The sequence below is a fragment of the Pogona vitticeps genome, chromosome 3 (genome assembly GCF_051106095.1).
Source record: "Pogona vitticeps strain Pit_001003342236 chromosome 3, PviZW2.1, whole genome shotgun sequence".
NCBI lineage: Eukaryota > Metazoa > Chordata > Lepidosauria > Squamata > Agamidae > Pogona > Pogona vitticeps.
Window position 1 is genome coordinate 11,995,529 of NC_135785.1, and position 14,960 is coordinate 12,010,488.

At 38.7% G+C, this 14,960-nt stretch overlaps 1 protein-coding gene across 1 annotated transcript in view; it reads right to left on the reverse strand.

The window, feature by feature from the left end:
• The window catches only part of PIK3CA (phosphatidylinositol-4,5-bisphosphate 3-kinase catalytic subunit alpha), a 61,236-nt gene that overhangs the window by 18,125 nt on the left and 28,151 nt on the right, over positions 1 to 14,960 (reverse strand). Inside the window, exons 4-10 of the mRNA XM_020799047.3 lie at positions 12,885 to 13,094; positions 11,997 to 12,247; positions 7,190 to 7,435; positions 6,181 to 6,266; positions 3,341 to 3,446; positions 2,958 to 3,110; positions 2,530 to 2,664 (exon numbers count right to left, since the gene is read on the reverse strand). Coding sequence (XP_020654706.3) covers positions 2,530 to 2,664; positions 2,958 to 3,110; positions 3,341 to 3,446; positions 6,181 to 6,266; positions 7,190 to 7,435; positions 11,997 to 12,247; positions 12,885 to 13,094 — 1,187 coding nt within the window. The remainder of the gene's footprint in view (positions 1 to 2,529; positions 2,665 to 2,957; positions 3,111 to 3,340; positions 3,447 to 6,180; positions 6,267 to 7,189; positions 7,436 to 11,996; positions 12,248 to 12,884; positions 13,095 to 14,960) is intronic.

A 14,960-nucleotide genomic window follows, 5' to 3' on the forward strand; every position in this document is an offset into this window, starting at 1 on the left:
GTAGATTGTTGTACATGAAAAAAAAATAAGACATACCCTGATATTTTTGGAGCAAAAATTAATATAAGACCCTGTCTTATTTTTGGGGAAACAGGGTACAGTATTATATCATTCAAGAAAGGACACGTTGGCTGAAGTCCTGTTGCTTAGCATAAAAATATTCAAAATTCTCCATCTGTTCTTAACCTGCAAATTATAAGTCCATGCTTATGATCCTTGGGGATGCATGTACATTTACCAAGCCAGTATGTGCACACACATCCTCACTTGAGAATCACAGCAGGAACGTTTATTTGCCAACTAGAAAAAGACTGAAATTTACAAATTTTCTTAAGCTAAGCAATAGAATTTTTGCTACTGATACACTGAAGATACTGTTATATTAAAAAGTACTTAAAAATTCAAACATTCACATGTCATCAAGAGTTAACAGCAATGTTCAAAAACCTCACTAGTTCCGTAACTGACTTGTTAGAGCTCTGAAACAATGTAATCACAAAAGTATTCATGAAGGCTTTCACGGCCGGGATCTAATGGTTGTTGTGGGTTTTTCGGGCTCTTTGGCTGAGTTCTGAAGGTTGTTCTTCCTAACGTTTTGCCAGTCTCTGTGGCTGGCATCTTCAGAGGACAGTACTCTATGCTCTGGTGTCACACCTGAGCACAGAGTGCTGTCCTCTGAAGATGCCGGCCACAGAGACTGGCAAAATGTTAGGAAGAACAACCTTCAGAACATGGCCAAAGAGCCCGAAAAACCCACAGCAACCAATAATCACAAAAGACTCAGAAGGGCCATCAGGAAGGGACTGAATAATAGAACAGATCTTTTCTAGTCCCTTGGTGAAAGCTGCTGGAAAAGGGCATGCAAAACAGACTTCATCCTAACACTATTATGGGACAGCATCTTGTATTTATCAAATGTATCTGCCTCAAATAAATTAATGTGAAGAACGTTATAACTTGCCAAGGAAAAATCCATGTTTTATTTAGGAATACTTAGCCATTCTAAATAGGGCATTTCATCTTTACATGGAAGGCATATTATATCCCGAGTGACTGAATGGAAGAAGGTCCCTCACATATTCTTGGAATTCTTTTTAATCTATGCCTAATAATTTCTGGATTAAACACATTTACTGAAGTATATATATTCAAAGTGAATCCTCATCATTCATTTTATTCATCTCCCCTCAAAAAACATGATTCCTGTGTGCCTGTACACTTGAACAGCCCCAGATGATATGAATAATCTCACATCAAATTTACCACATCTGCAATGGTACTTAATGTTCTAGTCAAATTATTTTATACTGGAGCAAATACTTTTTGTACGCATTCTTTATCTGGAGAACTACACTCAAATGATAAGAAGTGAAAATGTATCTATATCTGTATCTATAAAGGTAAAGGGTTCCCCTTGACAATTTTTGTCCAGTCGTGTTCGACTCTAGGGGGCGGTGCTCATCCCCGTTTCCAAGCCATAGAGCCAGCGTTTTGTCCGAAGATAATCTTCCGTGGTCACATGGCCAGTGCGACTTAGACATGGAACACTGTTACCTTCCCACCAAGGTGGTCCCTATTTATCTACTTGCATTTGCATGCTTTCAAACCGCCAAGTTGGCGGGAGCTGGGACAAGCAACGGGCGCTCACTCCGTCGTGTGGATTCGATCTTACGACTGCTGGTCTTCTGACCCTGCAGCACAGGCTTCTGCGATTTAGCCCACAGCGCCACCACATCCCTTTAGATACAGATCGATCTGTATCTATAGATCGATCAATATAGATATATTCTCATCAGCATATGAATTGAGAGCAATTCCATTCCATCCCTTGACTGGCCGGCTACCTATAAAGGATGATGCAGCAGCAGATTTAGACAGACAACCTTTGAGCCCTTCCAACACTTTGATTCCACAAATGCAAGTTGGCCTAAAGAAATAGTGTTACTGATAGGTGCAGATCATAGAGATACACAAAGGTATAATGCATTACTAGAGAAACTAATTGGCAACTTAGCCTGTTTGTAAGAGATACAGAAGTATCCTGTGCAAGGCAGGTAGAGCACAGTTTTCCCTTACTTTTCCTACTTTATTATTTATTGTGTGTGTGTTTTGGTGACATAGGATGGTAGTGACATCCGGTGGGCAGTCACTTCTAAGATCCATACTTCCACCCGCTTCACAATGGCCAAAAGAAGTCCCTGGCACCACTTCACTGAAGAACCCTTCAACTATCCTATGCTCCTCTATTGCTGCACATCAGGTTATAGTAATGTGTTCATACTATCACTGCTACATTTCTATTGTACCTTAATAAACTTTCTACAAGCTAATATTCTTTTTCTCAGTAGCCCAAAAAACAGTTATTTACAGTATAGTAAAGAAAAAATAATTATCTCTGACATATATGTATATGTCAGAATATTATGTCACTCAGAAATTTATTAGGTTACTCATCGTGAAAGTAAAATGTCCACTGGCACGTAAGTTCTGTGCTTCCCTACAACATAATCAAGAGACAAATTTCCTTACCAGCCCTGCATGACCATAGTTAAATCCTAGTTCTCGAGATATAGTCCGATTCGCATGGTCTTCAATCACTGACATATCAGGAAACTTGACAGGGCTGCTAAACCAATCGAATTCCAGCTCCAAACATGGAGTTTCCTGGGAGATAAAAGTTTGTGTGGCTAAGATTAGGTACACTGATAATTACAGAACATCATTCTACATATATTAGATGGAATTTAATAGGCAGTAGTAGTTGTTATGGCATAGCTGATCCTTAAAGACTGACCCTATGACTATATTCATGCTGAAGGAACAACAAGGATTCACTTGGCATCCTCTTCCCCATCCCCACATTTAACTCAGCCAAACTGGTTGTAAATACTCCAAGAAACTGGCATCATATCAATTATTTACTTCTTTTTCCATCAGCATAATCATAATCTACGTACCTTATTTGGATTTGATCCAGTGACACCAATAGCATTTAGCAGGTCTTCCAACCCATGAGGTACAGGCCACAGATTCAGAGCCATTTTGCCAGAAACAAGAGTGTCTGTGTAATCAAACATGTTAATATTCCCCCACGCCAATGGGCAGTGCTCCTTAAAAAGAGCAAATAATCACTGTTTAGTCTCAGCTGTTAGTAACACACTGTATGGTGCAAGCTCAGATTCAATGGAATTTAAAGTGGAATGGGAAATTTCAATAAAATCACAAAGCACATTGTAACTGTTCCTAACAGCTTAGAAAGCAACACAGTATAAGACTGAAGAATAATTTCAAAGTATCTGCTCTCTTTCAAACATTTGTAAGCTAGTAACAGAAACCCTACCTCCTTTGCACCCTTTCTGCCTTTAACAGAGCAGATTGAAAGGCAAAGCCGAGCAGCCCGTGGAAGATCAAGAACATGCATCTCATACTGCAGCCATTCATTCCACCTGGAAGAGATACAGTAATAGGTTTACCCCAGAATTTAATAAAAGGTCATGTTAAAATGCCTTTAATATAATAGGATACGTTCAAAATTATTAAAACAATTTTGAGTAAGGGATGAAGTCTGTAGTTTAAATTACTTCTTCAGTATTATGTTCTTGTTTCAGTACTGCATTACTTCTTGAATAATGATATATCAAAATGGAATTCAGTACAGACATAATCCAAAAATCCAAACACCAGTTAATTCAAGGAGAAAAGCAATAATGCAAAACATACTAGCATATAACATTTGGTTTAAGTCCCATTTTTCAGTCCCAGCTAAAGATGACCCATGGGACCCACTCTAGTATTATGCTAAATCCCATTCTTTAAACAGGTATACTCAGTCTGGGACTAACAAGTGGATTTACTCTGTTATCTTAACAAAAGCCTCTCAGACACTGTAATGGACTATTTACTCTAAGACAGGATAGGCAAAGTGTGGCCCTCCAGATGTGGATCTTACCCCAGACAGCATAGCCACTCATAAGGAATGCTAGGAGGTACAGTCTAGTAACATCTGGAGGGTCACATTTTACTCCTGGTTTAAGGTCATGTTCAGACTCTTGGCACAATCTAATAAGGCAGTGCTTATGTTTCTTCCCACCCACTACAATGGTAGACTAAATAGAAGATTGGGCTCCCTCAAGGAACCTTTTATTTTGAATGCAGCAGTGGCAATTCTGGCCAGGATCTTCCATCCCATTATAAAAAAAATGAGTTTGGAGATTAGTAGATCACTATTTCCTTATCTGTGCCTAACAGGAAAAGCTATTACACACAGCAGACTTGTAGACCTAAGGATTCAGAATAAATAGCTGAGTGTAGAGTATATTTGTACCACATGCAAGAGAGTGCTGCTAGAGGCCATGTTATATCTCCTGAAGGATCATCCTAATATGGGCACAGTGCCAAAAAAAAAAAAACACCTCCCAATTATCTTAGAAAACATTAAAAGATGGTTAGTCAGATGAGTTAAAGCAAGGTGCATTAGTAGTCTTGAGAACTAAATAGAATCTTTAGATTCACTGATATTATATACACTTAAATATCAGCTGCTTAATAGCAGCTGAATGGGATCTACTGCTTTTAGATTCTGCTTCTGAACTTTCCAGAAGCATAAGTCTGACTCTTCTAAGCAACCAAAAACTAGACTAGAAGGGACTTTAATCTGACCTTGCTGGCCTTTTTTAATCTTATGTTTACATATGTAAAGTGGGACAACTATCTGGGTGTGATTTGAAATAAAACTAGGATCTCTGTCTACCTCCTCGCCACCCACAGTCTCCACACTGCCATCTGTGAAGATAAGGTTCACTGTCTGACTGCAGAAAAGCTTTTACGGTTGTCAAATATTTGACAGTTTTGTTAGTGACAGCTTTCCCCACTGACTTTACACACTCTGAATACAAAATACACTTGATGCTTGCTCCACAGTTTAAATCTGCTACCATCAAGAGTATTTTCTAATTCAGAACTAATCCTGGTGTTTTCTGTTTTTTAATATAGTGGTGCCTTGATTTACAAAATTAATCCGTATTGGAATGGTGGCTGTAAATCAAAATTTTCGTAAATCAAAGCACCATTTCCCATAGAAATGCATTGAAAACCGATTAATCCATTCTGGCCGAAGAAAAAAATACCAAAAATAAAAAAATAAAATAAAATACTGTACTGTACTGTAAAAAATTTACTGTTTTTAAAAAGCAAAAAGCAACACCTTACCCTGCTGCCTCCACCGCCACCGGGAGGCCAGTCGGCGAACCATGCTGTCCGGGGCATGCCTCCCATCCCTGCTGCAGGAGGCAGCAGGGACGAGAGGCAGAGGGCAGCAGGGATGCGAGGCAGAGCCCGACCAGCATGGTCTGATGGCTCGCCTCCTGCAGCGGTGGAGACAGCGGGGATAGGAGGCAGAGGGCAGCGGGGGTGGCTTTAGAAGCCTGGGAAGCCGAAAGCCGCCCCAACCTCCTTGCTAGGTGCCAGCTTCCCAGGCTTCCAAAGCACCAGCACTCCGCACGGCAGTCAGGGTGGTGTTGGAAGCCCGGGAGGCTGAGCTTCCCTTTTCCTAACCGTTAGGGCAAAGAAGCAGCCTCTTCGCCACCAACAGTTTGAATTTCTCGCCCCTTTCCCCTGCCTGTTTCTTTTTGTAAGTGGAAGCTCTGGCCAAAAGTCAAAGCAAAATTGAGCCTGAACTTTTCGTAACTCAAAATTTTCATAGGTAGGCACGTCTGTAAGTCGAGGCTCCACTGTATTAATTAAAACTATTTCTAGGTTTCTAACCAGGCTTCTGGAGAAGAGACAATTACTGCAATAGATTTGTACTTCATTACAATGGCATGTTCAACAAGTAGCATTTAAATAGTCTTTTAAAAATTACATTTTTATTTGTTGGCCTTTAAATCAAAGAATGATCTTCAGGGTAGCTATCCAACTATTATATTATTTGATAGCCAATTCTTTACTAAACATGAGAGCAGGGGAAGATGACCTAAGACAAAATTTCTAGTTTTTTTTTTTCAGCTACCAATTCACAAGGAAAATTTCATTACTTTAATGTTATCATCTAAAAAAAGTTCAGTGTTGAATCAGAGCGGGCTTTATAATAAATATCAAATGATCTTAAATTGTGTGAGTCTATCCCACAACGTGACTGTTTCAAACATGGTTTGCTCTAAAGTTTGGGCTGCTGCTCCTTACCTGGGGTTGGAACAAGGAACTCTCTGAGTATTCACATTATCACATAATGGTTCTCCCCCATGGTAGATACCAGTTCGAACATAGATCTGAAAACAGTACATTTATAACCATAACTATATTAGAAGTTAAAACAGGAGTTCCAAGTTAAGTAGCAATTTCACAAGCACCAGGACATAATTTATTACCATGTCTAACAGAGACTCCAATGAGGTTTTTTACTGCAGTTTTGCTCCAAATGCATGGAAGTCTCAATAAGGAAAATGATCTTATTTATTTATTTATTTATTTATTTATTTATTTATTTATTTATTTATTTATTTATTTATTTATTTATTTATTTATTCATTCATTCATTCATTCATTCATTCATTTATTCATTTATTTATTAGATTTTTACCCCGCCCCTCTAGACTATGTCTACTTTCATGTAGACTTTAGCCTACAAGAAAGAACTGATAATAGCACTGTTGAAATTTACAGCAAAAATACTCTTTATATACAACAGGACAGGAAAAGAAAAGAAGAATCCCATTGTTCTTTGCAGCTGAATACATTTGACTGCTGAGAGCAAGTAATAACATGCAAAAAAATGCCTATTCTTATTTTTCTGGCTTATAACACCTACTAAAAGATTAATGCTATCCACTGAAAGCCAGCTCAAAAGACGTAACAGGTCTGAAATATGCTTACTCTTTAGAGACTCTGTCAAAGAAGGGTATTGTCTAACCAGGTAACAACCAGTGCGTGGCACTCCGTATTGTGGCCTTGAACCACTACCACATATACATGCTTCTTTCTCTGATGTCAAAAACTTGTGGGCCAAATTCATTTTTTTTGGGGGGCAGGCTTTTTGACCAGACTGTCATGTCCAGAGCATAGCCAGATACTGTTCAAGATTATGGGGCCCCAGCTTGCAATGCAGAAATTCTGAAATCACAGCATATTTAAGACTCATTCATTAGCATCATGTGCACATGCTCAAGTCGTATCTTGAAAAGCATTTTTTTACCTTGTCAATATCTCGAATATTTACATTTACATAGGTTGCACAGAGTATCTTTATTCTGAGATTGCTGTTAATCTGCCAGAGGGATTTAACAGAAGCTTCTCCATTCATATATGGTGTAGCTGTAGAAATACGTCTAGAATAAGATGGCATTGTGAAGGTATCCAGTGGTAGCTGCTCATAAAGGCTTTCCTTAGTCATCAGCATCAAGTTGGGCATTCGACCAAGCATGATACAGCTCCGGATGTACTGAAATAGGTGTGGGAAAAACAATTAATGTACTGGCTGTTAACTGCAATAATAGCAATGCCATCATTGTTAGTATTTTGACACTCAGGCCCAAGTATACATTATAGCCTAAACTTCTGATCAAAGCAGCCTGCAAATTTTGCAGTCACGGCAGCTTATTTTAAGGTACTCTAAAGGAATACCATAGAAGCCTCAAGACTGTTTTTTTTTTTTGTACTGTAACTTAGCATGTAAGGAAAATATTCACACAAATGGTTTCCTTATTAACAACAAGCTATTCACATTCCCTGTTCCTTCTTTAGGCAGACAAAGAAAGAAAGTAGGATGGGGAGAGTGTCAAGGGGAGGAAGAAGTTACGATGGAATTTTTTGGCAGTGAAGCTGCTACAAACTTCTGCATGTACATCTCGTGCTGCTCGTAGTTCTGCATGAACTCTACTCAGCAGTATAAAGACATTGCCTCAAAACCTTATTTCAGAAAACTCTTGTGAACCGACATGCAGCACCTTAGCACAAACATTTCATTTCTTCTGTTAAAGCAAGATCTAATTATGAACAACAGCTTCAGATTCACGGTCTCTTCCTCACAGGCTCTAAGTCCACTGTGTTCAGTGATTCACTTTACTTTGTATTACAGTCTTAAATCCTCATCATTCTAGTAAATTACCACTGAAGGCCTTTGGACCAATATTGGCCATATCCTTAATGTGACATTAATATTTTGGGTTAGTATGGAGAAGTGGGGCTTCACTGCGGCCAGACCGGTCTGGTTTCAGGAAAGCTCTTGAAATGGACTGCAACCCTTCGGTTTGGGACCCCCCAGATTTGGAGGGGAAAGAACTGCCATTAGGATAAGTGGTGACCAAAGGGGAAGAAGAATTGGTGGAAGCTTGTTTTTCTTCTCTTTCAAATCTGAATGCATGGACTGAGGAGGGAGCCATTCGGGGTAAACAGCTGGGAACGCCCCTTGCAGAGAGTGGAGGATTATAGAAGGATTTTGGAAAATATTGCTGACCAGAAGTCTAAGTAAGTTAAGATGTTTGTTTCGTATATGGAAGCTTTAAGGACCTAAATAATGATACAGAAGAGAGTGGATGTCAGAGAAAGTGAAAGCCATTAGACCTATACCTGGTGAGATGCAGTAGAGCGAGCCTCCCCCACCTCTGCTTGAAGGCTTGATTGGGAGAAAGAGAAAGGAGGAACCTTTCAGACCATTTTTTGCACTCTCCTCTTTCACCCTCATTATGAGGTTCTTTAATTCCTCCTCACTTTCTGCCATCAGAGTGGTATCATCTGCATATTGGAGGTTGTTGATATGTCTTCCAGCAATCTTAATTCTGGCTTGGGATTCCTCCAGTCCGGCCTTTCGCATGATGTATTCTGCATATAAGTTAAATAAGCCGGGGGACGATATACAGCTTTGTTGTACTCCTTTCCCAATTTTGAACCAGTCAGTTGTTCCATATCCAGTTCTAACTGTTGCTTCCTGTCCCACGAATAGGTTTCTCAGAAGATAGATAAGGTGGTCAGCACTCCCATTTCTTTAAGGATTTGCCATAGTTTGCTGAGGTCCACATAGTCAAAGGCTTTTGCATAGTCAATGAAGCAGAAGTAAATGTCTTTCTGGAACTCTCCGGCTTGGTCTCTAGTTCCTCTGCCCCTTCAAAATCCAGCTTGTACTTCTGGAAGTTCTCGGTCCATATACTGCTGAAGCCTACCTTGCAGGATTTTGAGCATAACCTTACTAGCGTGTAAAATGAGTGCAATTGTACGGTAGTTGTAGCATTCTTTGGCACTGCCCTTCTTTGGGATTGGAATGTAGACTGATCTTTTCCAGTCCTTTGGCCACTGTTGAGTTTTTCAAACTTGCTGGCATATTGAGTGTAGCACATTGAGCCTGTAAAAACCTTTAAATATCTTGGGGTAGTTCTACAAGCTTTGGGCGCTAGACTTCAATACAGCAAATATGCTCCAGACCAAGGAGAAAGGTCAGCAAACAGCATAGTAAAATTTCACTACTCTTAAGGGGGTGCGTTTGTTCCAGCAACACTAAAACTCTATAAGGCCAAGATATTATCTCAATTGTTATATGGGTCACTTCTAGGGCCAGTCAGCACACATTTTGCACCTCAGGAAAGGGAACAATCCAAATTTTTAAGAACCGTTTTACAGGTCCCCAGATGTGTCTCAAATGCCAGAATAAGACTGGAGACAGGATGTCTAAAGGTAGAAGCCTGGATTAGCATCCTCTCTATAAACACTTGGTTAAAGGACTATCTTATCCCACAAGGGCTGCTTCCCCTGATATTCACTGATAACTTACAATTGAATTAGGACATATCTGTTCAGAGCTATATTGGTGTCCAGCTCTATGCCCTTTTATTATATGGATTAGACCAGACAAAATAAAAAACATGTTAAACAGAGAACTGAGGATATTGAACACCAATCAGATCTTTCCAGCCTACAAAACACTATGGCAAGGGCCTATATTAAAAATGTTATAGAACCAGCTAATTATCTAACATCACTGGAAGCAAAAGGGTTTAGGACAACTTTTACTCTGGCAAGGTGTGCTGCCCTCCCCTCTGCTATACTTGAAGGGAAGTATAGGAATGTCCCACTTGCTGAGAGGCTATGTTTCTGTTTCTTTGGCGAGGTCAAGTCCATGGAGCACGTTTTTCTGCTGCCTGCATTATGCAGTAGCACAAAATCAGATTATTACCCCATTGATTGAAAACATCCCTGGCCAATCAGAGAAAACTAGACTTGAGTATCTGCTCTCAGACAGGGATAGCTGGGTTCTGTCTGGCGATTCTCAAGTTTCAGAAATTTCCTCTTACTTGACTTTGGTATTGGTATGGAGGTTTTGAATTGATTGTATAATTGTTTGTTTTATTTCTATGTTTGATGTTTTTATGTATTCCAGAGACTGGGTTGTCCATTTCTCTGCATGATAGATCTAAGGACTGTAAATAAAAAACTGATACAGGGACTTGCTTAAGAAAGAGGGGGTGTTAAAGACTAGAGAGGAGTTAGAGGAGCAGAATTTTTTTTTTTAGATTGGTGGACGAGACTACAATTGGACACCAGGTATGCAAAAGATAAAATAATGGGTTTTTATGAAGAACAAATAACATTTGATAAACTACTGTTAGAGGCAAATGATAAAATAAAAGAATATATGAATATCTCTTAAATATGAAAATGGAAGATGAAGTGGTGAAAGTCTGTATGATAAAATGGGCACAAAATGTTATTCCTAATATTGACTTAGAACACTGGGCACAAATTTGGCAGAATAATATTAAACTTACAAAGTCAGTAAATTTTAAAGAAAAAATATATATTTTATAGATGGCACATGACTCCAACTAGATCGTCTAAAATGTACAAAAATACCTCTAACAAATGTTGGAAATGAAAAATGCAGGAGGGTACTTTTTGGATATGCAGGGAAGCAAAATATTATTGGAGATCAATACATGAAATGTTACAAAAAGTCCTCTTATGTGATACCATTTAAACCAGAATTATTTCTATTGAATATTATGAATGAAATTGTAGATAAAGAAATGAGATATTTAATAATACATGTAATTACGGCAGCGAGGAAATTATATGGAAAATATTGGAAGAAAGAAGAGGTATCATCTCTTGAGGAATGGATAGAAAAGATACTGGAAGTGGCGGAGATGGATGTACTAACAGAAGCATTAAGTGAAAGGTAATCTCAAAAAGGACTCAAAAATGGGAACAGTTTTATAACTGGATCCAAAATATGACTGGAAAGTATAGATAAAAGAAGTATGAGAAGGTTGAAAGGAATGGAGAGAGTAGTAATGATATTCTGGAAAAACTGTTAGATTGTTTACTTATGTGATTTCCCTTTTTAGCATAACTAAATACTGTACAGTATGTGAATGTAAGAATACTCTTTTGCTCTCTGGAATTTTATCATTTCCCCATCCTTAATAATCCCTTCTTTATTCCCTGTATCCACACCCCAACCCCTACTCCTACCAAAAATGAATAAAAAACATGAAAAAAAATTTGGGTTGGTACAGAGGAGCACTAGAGCACGGGGATCATGTCCCGTAGTACATTCCTAGCACTACTAGAAGGGCTTCTGTCCCTCAGATTTGGCCCAATTCATCTGAGATTCTGCAGAAGCTCAGCTCTATTCTGAATGCCTTACATAAGTTATCTAAAACTCTACTCCTTACAAGCACTTGAATACACCTCAGTAGTTACAGAAACTGACTGACCTGTCTGAAATGGAAAACGATGTAATTAAATGTACAGCTTGCCAGCCATCATTATGCAGACCATAGCAAAAGTACCAAAAACTTTAACACTTCCTAGTAAACTGTGCCAAATGCCTGTCTGTCTTTGCTTTTTTTCTTTTGCATATAAAAATTGCCAGCTGGCTTTACTACTTCCTCTTTCACACTCTAATTTATCCATTTCCTTCTTTATACTCAAAACGCTAAATGATTCTCACAACAGCATTACCTTCCAAAATAGGAAGCAGCATGACATTACAAAATATATTTACTCACCTTATACTGACTCAGGGGGTGTTTTTCTAGCAAATATTCATCACAACCGCAGACTTTTAGAATATACTTCCCCTGGTACTCCAATACGCAGAGTTTTAGTTGCTCCGATGACAACAACATACTTCGTGTTTTCTTCCTAATTGCTTCCGCAATCACTTGCTCTGGCACATAATCATGATTGATTTTTAAGGTATACTTCTGCTTGTCATTGTTGGGGGAGACTATAACCCATATCACCACTATTATTTGTCCTAGAACAGAAGGAAAGTAGGTCAGGTTGCAGAATAAAACAACCAAAGGCAGAAAAGAGAACATCCGGCCTCTACCTGCCCCTCCGTTTCCTGAGAGAAATGAAAATTAACAGATCCCAAACATAATTCTACACAGGATATGTGCCTTAAAGCAGATGTGACAAGCTATGGATTCAGCTGTATTTCTCCACCAGATTAGGTTTTAAAATAGTGTGAAATGAAAACAAGATTGAACCTGCCCATGGTTGATGCAGCTACTAATACCTATATAATAAATACAAATGTGATTTTAAATTGTCTTGGCATCTATCCCAATTCCAATTCTGGATTCTAATTTATTCCAGAACACTTGAATAAGAGTGCTGCAGTTGTAATTGATTATGTAGCTATAATAATGATATATCTGGGAATAAAATATTGTAATGTTGCTTAATTAAGAAATAAAAACTTACATCAAAACAAAGTATGACCTGGCTTTTAAAAAAAATCTATGCTGAGGATACCACCTTGACTTAAGGGAAGTGTGTCTAACAAGGTCACATGTGTTAAAATGTTAAAATGGTCACATTTCACTATTCTTCCAGGTTCCCACTGTCAAATTCATTGAACTACTTCAGCACCCCCTTTTTCCTTTTACCTTTATCAAGTTTATTATATATATGCTTGGGCAACTCAGGCGAAGATTCTATGTTTGGGGGACACACATACAATGCTCTACTATGGGGTGCATTAGCATCTCGCAGATCCACTGCTTCTTTACAAACATTGAGAATGTTTCTTCTGAAGTCCTGAACTTCTGGATCCTTAACCAAGTCAAATTCACAGACAGGCATGCCAATAGCAAAACCTAACAAAAGAAAAGTGGGGGACAGAGTGAGAGAGCACAGTAATGTTCGATATATAGTGAAACAGTACAAACCCTGAGAAAGAGGTTCCATTCCCACACGTGCAAACTGGATATATTTGTTATTTATTTATTTGATTTTTATTCTGCCCATCTAACCCAGTGGTTACTCTGCACAGTTAACATGAATAATAAGAGCATAACAACAAATTTTACATAATCAGTGAAAACATAAAATAAATAACAAGTTAAATTAAATAATAAAACAAGACATTGTCAATTATATGCTTTGATTAAAATGTATGGCAGAGGAAGAAGAAACTTAAGTGGTGAACATTTTAAACATGAAAATTGTAAGAGACATTCAAAATGTATTATATTGTCCAAATATGATGTTAGGAAATTACACCACCAAGCACACTGTACTCCAGAAGAGGGGGCTACTATAGAGCCCAGTTAACCTAGCTGATTACCACCCCAGCTCATCGCTTAGATAGCAGATTGTTCCATCAGGGCATCACTTATCCACAGGAAAGCTAAAGTCCCATGTCAGAATGTTTTGACTAAGTGTAAGATCAAAAGGTATATTAACAAGATTTCTATCATGTTTAAGCACATCTCAAAGGATACAGAAGCCTTGCTTTTGCAAACAAGGGGGAGAAATCTCTGCTTGGAGTGGGAAACAGAAGACACAAAAGGATTGAAAGTGGCCAGGAGATAGTCATGGGAATAACATAGCTAAAGGTTTGGTGAGAAAAATATTTTTCTCTGTTAATAACATGTTTAGAGTTGAGTAATGCTTTTGATTTTGTATATTTCTACTTTTAAAAGTCTAAACACTTCTTCATGCCTATAACTGAATACTATAAGACTTTTTGCTTTCTATGATTTTATTCTTAAGAACTCTGAGGTGTTTTAGAGATGCATTCTCTGCCTTTATAGGCAATGAGCTCCGGTGTTTTAATAATGTTATAATTTGATTCATACGTGGCTTAAATTATGCCTAGAACCTAAGTTTCAATACTTATATCTTTTTTTTACAAGTTTTACATCATGCGGAAGGCTGGACTGGAGGAATCCCAAACTGGAATTAAGATTGCCGGAAGAAATATCAACAACCTCAGATATGCAGATGATACCACTCTGATGGCAGAAAGTGAGGAGGAACTAAAGAAACTTGTAATGTGGGTGAAAGACGAGAGTGCAAAAAATGGCCTGAAACTCAATATCAAAAAAACTAAGGTCATGGCCACTGGCCCCATCACATCCTGGCAAATAGAAGGGGAAGATATGGAGGCAGTGACAGATTTTACTTTCTTGGGCTCCATAATCACTGCAGATGGAGACAGCAGCCACGAAATTAAAAGACGCCTGTTTCTTGGGAGGAAAGCGATGACAAACCTTGACAGAATTTTAAAAAGCAGAGATATCACCTTGCCAACAAAAGTCCGAATAGTCAAAGCTATGGTTTTTCCTGTAGTGATGTATGGAAGTGAGAGCTGGACCATAAAGAAAACTGACCGCCGAAGAACTGATGCCTTTGAATTGTGGTGCTGGAGGAGGCTCTTGAGAATCCCCTGGACTGCAAGGAGAACAAACCTATCAATTCTAAAGGAAATCAACCCTGAGTGCTCACTGGAAGGACAGATCCTGAAGCTGAGGCTCCAATACTTTGGTCATCTCATGAGAAGAGAGGACTCCCTAGAAAAGACCTTAATGTTGGGAAAGTGTGACGGCAAGAGAAGAAGGGGACAACCAAGGATGAGATGGCTGGACAGTGTCTGCGAAGCAACCAACATGAATCTGACCCAACTCCGGGAGGCAGTGGAAGATAGGAGGGCCTGGCGTGCTCTGTTCCATGGGGTCACG